This window comes from Anser brachyrhynchus (assembly GCF_964034855.1).
Source record: "Anser brachyrhynchus genome assembly, chromosome: 2".
Taxonomy (NCBI): Eukaryota; Metazoa; Chordata; class Aves; order Anseriformes; family Anatidae; genus Anser; species Anser brachyrhynchus.
Window position 1 is genome coordinate 25552091 of NC_137695.1, and position 6000 is coordinate 25558090.

At 55.5% G+C, this 6000-nt stretch overlaps 1 protein-coding gene across 2 annotated transcripts in view; it reads right to left on the reverse strand.

Annotated features, from left to right (window-relative positions):
- CDK6 (cyclin dependent kinase 6) overlaps positions 1 to 3781 on the reverse strand; it is a 142620-nt gene extending 138839 nt beyond the window's left edge. Inside the window, exons 1-2 of one of the 2 annotated variants that reach the window (XM_080582567.1) lie at positions 2872 to 3781; positions 493 to 984 (exon numbers count right to left, since the gene is read on the reverse strand). In XM_080582567.1, coding sequence (XP_080438693.1) covers positions 493 to 725 — 233 coding nt within the window. In that variant the 5' untranslated portion in view covers positions 726 to 984; positions 2872 to 3781. Of the gene's footprint in view, positions 1 to 492; positions 985 to 2742; positions 2851 to 2871 lie in introns of those variants that run through there. The other variant, XM_080582568.1, reaches the window with a different exon arrangement.
- Between the last annotated feature and the right edge of the window lie 2219 nt (positions 3782 to 6000).

Below are 6000 nucleotides of genomic sequence, written 5' to 3' on the forward strand. Positions count from 1 at the left end.
CCTTGCGTCTCTTTAATGTAATAATCAACAACCTCCATAAAAGCATCTAAAAAGGTGAAACGCACAATCCACTAACACTCTCATAATCATTGCCGTTTTGATAATGAATAGGGCTGCTAAAGATCAGCTGCAGCTGGCAGAGCTAATACCTGGGACAAAAAGAGTCGTTGGTTTTTTCATTCTCCCTCACGCCTGAGGAAATAGTGTATGTGTGGCTCCTTGCCCATCCACCCAAGCACTTAAGTCACACACCTATGCCTCTGGAGATGGGTGTTTGTGTGTGTGGGAGGCAATGCACAGGGATGAGGTGAGGTCTGGCAGGCAGCACCACGGCCTGCTGAAACCTCAAACCGCACGTCGTGTACACGTCTGAGCGCTTGCTCCATCCACAAACCCAAACTGGTGCCCAGTCCATGTATGTACCCCAACTCGTCTCACGCACACAGCGACACGGGGACCCCGCTGGGCAGGCCGCATGCCCCGCTCCCTCACCTGACTACGTTGGGGTGCTCGAACGTCTCCAGGTGCCTCAGAACTGCCACCTCTCGGATGGTGGACAGCGGCATCCCCTCCTCGCTGGTCTGCACCCGCACCCGCTTCAGCGCCACGAAGCGGCCTCCGTTCTTCAAGTCCCGGGCTTTGAACACCTTCCCGTAGGCTCCTTCACCGATCTCGGCCACACACTCATACTGCTGGTCAGCCAGGTTTGTGCTGTCCTTATCCATGCTGCCGCTGCTCCTCTTCCTCCCGTGCCCAGGGTGCCTCGGGGCGGCACTCCGTCCCTGCTGGCTTTCTGAAGGCTAGCACTTGGCTCACGCTGCGGGTCTGCCACGCACCTGGTAGCCCTGCCACGTGGGCAGGAGGAAGGTCTCGGCCCCTCGGTCCTGTTCCTCTGCTGCACGGACCCCGACGTGCCTCCTCTTGCGGCTGCCAGAAATTATCATACAGTCTTTGGGAGCATTGTCTGGGTGAGGCCAGTTAGATCTGGAGGAGCAACCAAGCAACAAAGGGGAGTTAGTGTTGCCGTTGTGCTTTAGTTTACCTCATCACTTCACACGGTTTAAAAACAGACAAAATTAAGCTAATGAAGTAGACAACTACATGCACAGCAAAAAACGTGGTGCAAAGGAAGATGTGAACCACCAGGCTGCCAAGGGGCTGACATCGCTGCACGGCTGATACTATGCTGGGTAGTTATCGTGCTCTGCCCAGAAAGCTACAACGCACAGCCACAGAGCAACCACGTGCTCTGGGATTTTCCTGAGCAAAGGGTTGAATGCGGCCCTGGGGGACACCGAGGAGGTGGATGGGGGAGTTACCTACACACATGTGACAGCAAGCTATGTCCAGCAGCGTATGGCAGGAATGTGGGACTCCAAGGTTTCTTGGACATCGCATAGAGGAGTCCTTGAAATACATCCCATGCCATGTAACTGTGACTTATTGTAAGTGATAGCCCTGAGAGGTTCCAGCCTTGATCTGCTCTCCGCTGTGCTAAGCACCGCATGAAGACATTGCAAGAGACAAGTTCCTGCCTCGTGGGAGGAGAAATACGTACATATATAACACGATACTAACATGTTTCCGAGCATTGTATGCTACGGTACATTCATGAAACTTGTGATCACGCAAGGGATTTAGCTGTGGATGCTGCTGCCATGGGACACACGAGTGGCAGTTCCTTGCTGATCGCTGTGGGGCTGGGTGTGTGATGGAAGATGGTCTTCAGGAACAGCATGGTCTCATGGTCTGCTGCCTAGTGCACGAGGCAGGAGGGCAGAACCGCTTCCCTCTGCATCCAGATTCATCCATGCATCTACACCATGACTGGGGGCAAACCCTCTCCCCTCACAGCAGCTCCATGTCAGCGCTCTCCTTTATTCCTTGCCCCTTTTTAATATATTTATATCGGCACTTTGAGGGCTGCAACCCTCCCCTACACCCTATTTTACCGTGCTAGGATCAAAGTCCCCCGGACACCTCAGCCGGCCATCCCCTACCTTGAACCTACAGCTATTTTCGCTCATTTTTTTCACCTTCACGCCGATCTTGCACATTTCAGAAGCCACCGAGCACTAACCCAGGACAGCCCCCCGTGCCCTCCTCCGCACCCTGCGGCGTGCCCTGCCCCGCGGCCTCCGGAGCACCCCCGCTCCCCGGGCGCTGCCCCCCGGCGAGGGGACACCTGCCCGCGACCCCCGGCCCCCGGCCCCGGCCCGGCCGCGCCCCGCCGCCGCCACGAGGCGCCCCCCGGCGGCGGGCACCGCGTCGCGCGTGTGCGTGGCCGCGGGGGCGGCGGGCCTGGCTCCGGGCGGCCGCGGAGCCCGCTGCAAAGTTACCGCTCGTGTCCCCCCCCACGGAGGGGCCCCCGGCCTCACCTCCGTCCCCTTCCCCTGCTCCGCACCCCCCGGCCGCGACACGCAGCTCGCCCTCCGCGGCCGCCCCACACGCGGCGGGGACACGCGGGGGAGCCGCGTCCCCACGCTTCCCCCCCCCCCCCCCGGGGGAGAGGGCTGCGCTTCTCGGGGGGGGGACAAGGGGACCCCCCCACACCCCGGCTCCCCGGGTGGGCAGCCCCCCGTCCCCGCCGGCCCCCCACACCGGCCCCCTTGGGGGGGAGAGAGGGGGTTTGGCGACCCACGGTCCCCGAAAGGAGGCGTCCGTGGGGGGGCGAGGGGGGGCGCGGCGTGGGGGCCGGGGCGCCGGGCCGGCCGTGCGGAGCACATGGGCGCCCCGCGTTACCTGCTGTGCGCCACGGCCGCCTCCACCGCCACCAGCTCCCCAAATAATCCTCAGCCCTTGTTGGGGGGGGGGGGGGGGTTGGAAGGGGGTGGGTGGGAAGGGAGGGGGTGAGTCCTCCCTAAAACAAACCTCCCATTGAGCGAGGCGGGGTGGAGAGCCGGCCCGGGGTCTGCCCCTTCACATGGCGATGTCTCCGGCAGGTCCCGGCAGCGGCCGCCCGGGCCACACAGGTAGCTGCTGCTGCTGCTGCTGCTGCTCCTGCTGCTGCTGCTGCTGCTGGTGTTGCTGCTGCTGCTGCTGCTGCTGCTCCGCCGCCCGGCCGCCCTCGGCTCGCATCCTCCCGCCGCCGCCGGGCTGCACCTTGGCGCAGAAGGCAGCTCCCACTCGTCCCCCAGCCCTCTCCTCCCGCCCCCACGCTGCTCGGGGAAAACGAAAACGCCGAAGAAAAAAAAAAAAAAAAAAAATTAAAAAATAAACGCGGCCGGCGGCCCCCGGGGAGCCGCCGCCGCTGCTGCGACGCGCCCGCAGCCGCCCCGCCGCGGGGCTCGGGCACCGGCCTCGGGCTGCCGTGCCCCGGCTGCGCTGCTCGCCCCGCTCGCTCTGCCGGCCTCCGCTCAGCCTGCGAGCATAGCGGCAGCTTGCTTTTTTTTTTTTTTTTTTTTTCCCTTTCCCCTCTCCTCAACTTTTTTTTTTTTTTTTTTTTTTTCCCTTGCTTTCCCACGCTGGCTGAATGTGACTTGACCCCGTTTCAAAAAAAGTTTGACATAGTGCTTCAACATTTCCGCATTCCTCCCCGACTACAAAGGCTGCAGCCGCCTCCTTCTGCTTTCTGTCTCTGCTCTCTGTCTTCACACTCAATGAAATCCTTCATGTGCCTCTGCCAAAGGCGGCCGCATACCGCAAGGGTCGCCGCGAGCGCCGCGGCCGGGCCCGGCCCCGAGCGAGGCGCCCCGGGGGGTCCCGGCCCGGCCCCGCCGTGCTCGGCGCTGCGCGGCACCGCTCGGTGCCTCCCTCTCGCTCCCCGGGCTCGGCGGCGCTGGGACAGAATTACCCTTCCCGGTGGCTTTTTTTTTGTGCCCCCACCCCTTCCCGAGAATAACCTCTTTATTATTATTATTATTTTTTTTTTTTGCCCTGGGGAAAACCCGACTTTTTATATTTTTATATTTTTATTTTTTTAATTTTTTTATCCACGGGGCTAGGGAAGGAAAGCAGCAGCCACGAATGGTTTCGGGAAACACCACGAAAGATTCCCCCCCCCTCCCAACGCCGCCCGCCGAGGCGAGGTCCTTGCCCCCGGAGACGCCGGGGCAGGGGGCGGCGGGGGGGGGCTCCGAGCACGCCGCCGGCTCTGCTGCGGGGAGCTTTGTGCGGAGCTGCTTCCTACAAATAGTGCAATTCACCGCAGGAAATAAAAAAAAATAAAAAAATTAAATCACAAAACAGATGCCAGTCTACTCCGTCTGCATGGGGGGGGGTCTCGGGCTGAACGCACATGTGGGGAGCCTAATTCCCGGCTGGTACCTCCCTGCACATCCTTCTCGGGACCTCAGGGGTGGCCATCCCCCAGCTCCGGAGTCAGCCTTTACGGTGGTTTAACTGGGAGAGAGTGAGCCACATCGCCTCTTACAATGGGAATTACTCGAAAGTGTATGTTGAGGGCTTGGTATCGTACACCATACAGTTTAGAGATCGAGAAACTAAAAAATAATAGATCTAGTACTGTACAAACAAAAAGAATTCATAGCAGAAAGAAGCATGTAATTACTCAGTCTGGATTCTCAGTGCTGGCGAACACGTATGAAATCACAGAGCTTACATGAAACATGCTGCTCTGGCTCCGAACCCTTCTCAGCTCCTGGAACCCTCAGCTCCTGGTGCCCTTCTGCCCCTGGAGGTTCAGAAAGAGCACCCGGGAGAGGTGAGGGGCAGGTGGCTGGGAGCAGGAGGGGACCCTCCTCCGAGTGCCCCTGGGGAAAAAAGGGAGCGGGAGCCATGGGCACCTCCAAGGAAAAGGCCAGTGCCACGTGGGGGCTTGCAGAAGACCAGGCATACTTCACAAGAGCTTAATTTATGCTCAGAATGTATTTTGTTTAAAATCACAGAAATTCCGCAACGACTTCCGAAGTCCGTGACTTATCAGAAAAAGATGCCAAAGCTAATGGCAAACCCCATAACCTTTTGATGCAAAGGTGTCAAAGATTCAAACACACACGTCAAGTCTTTTCCTAAAAGATGTGAAAAGGTTCACAAGCACTTTTATTACCTTGCTGTTTCTTCGAATTGTGATATTTATGTTTTCCTTCGATGTATCTTTCTTTCTTGAGAAGGGAGCAAGGGCACACCGAGTCCTTTGGGGAGGTAAACGTACAGCCTCACTTCAGGGCAAACATGGGGGAGAGATTTCTCCAGTCCCCTGACGCTTACCTCTGTATTCAAAAGTGCTGGCTTACCATCCTGTTAATTAAGACTGTTGAACACAAACTTAGCCTTCCAGCCCATATTCTCCCTGTATTTTTCTGGGCAGTATCTGCAATGCTCCTCTCCTTCAGAAATACTTTATCTGCAGATCTGGGTGGTGAAGCCAACAGGACTGCCACGAGAGACGATGATGCTCATTCTGCCAGACGGAATGAATTTCAAGCACAAAAGTGCAAGACAGTTAATGTGTCTTGATACCACGCTAAGATTTTTCGGGGACTTTTTCAAAAAATGATGTCACTATTTTTTTCCTTTCCCCCCACCCACTTTGTGTCCCAAGTACAGAGTTCAAAGAAGCCACAAAACCCTCTAGACTGACCTACAACGATTTTCTCAATTTTCTTTATTAAAAAGTTAAGTGATTTTCGGAAGAAACTTCCAGACACAATTAAATATGAACATCGGATAAAATGGATGATGTTGCAAATAATTTGTTGCAGAGGTTGAAATTACTTACATGAATTGTCGGGATTCTTAGAAAATATAAAATCTATTACATTTGTTTTAAAGCTCAGGGTCAAGACAACGTTTCAAATAATACCCATTTTATAAACATTAGAAATCATCAAAACAATGTACTTTAAATAAAGGCTTTCTCCCTTTTCATAACAACATTTTAAACATGTTTCATGCCTTGCTTTCATGAAAGAAACACTACTTCTAACATTTTTGATTTAGAATAGGTAAGTATATATTTTGTATTTTATCAACAACGGAGGCTTTTCCACAGAGAAATTAATAAATCCCTTATTTCCTTTATAATTTAAAACATCTTCA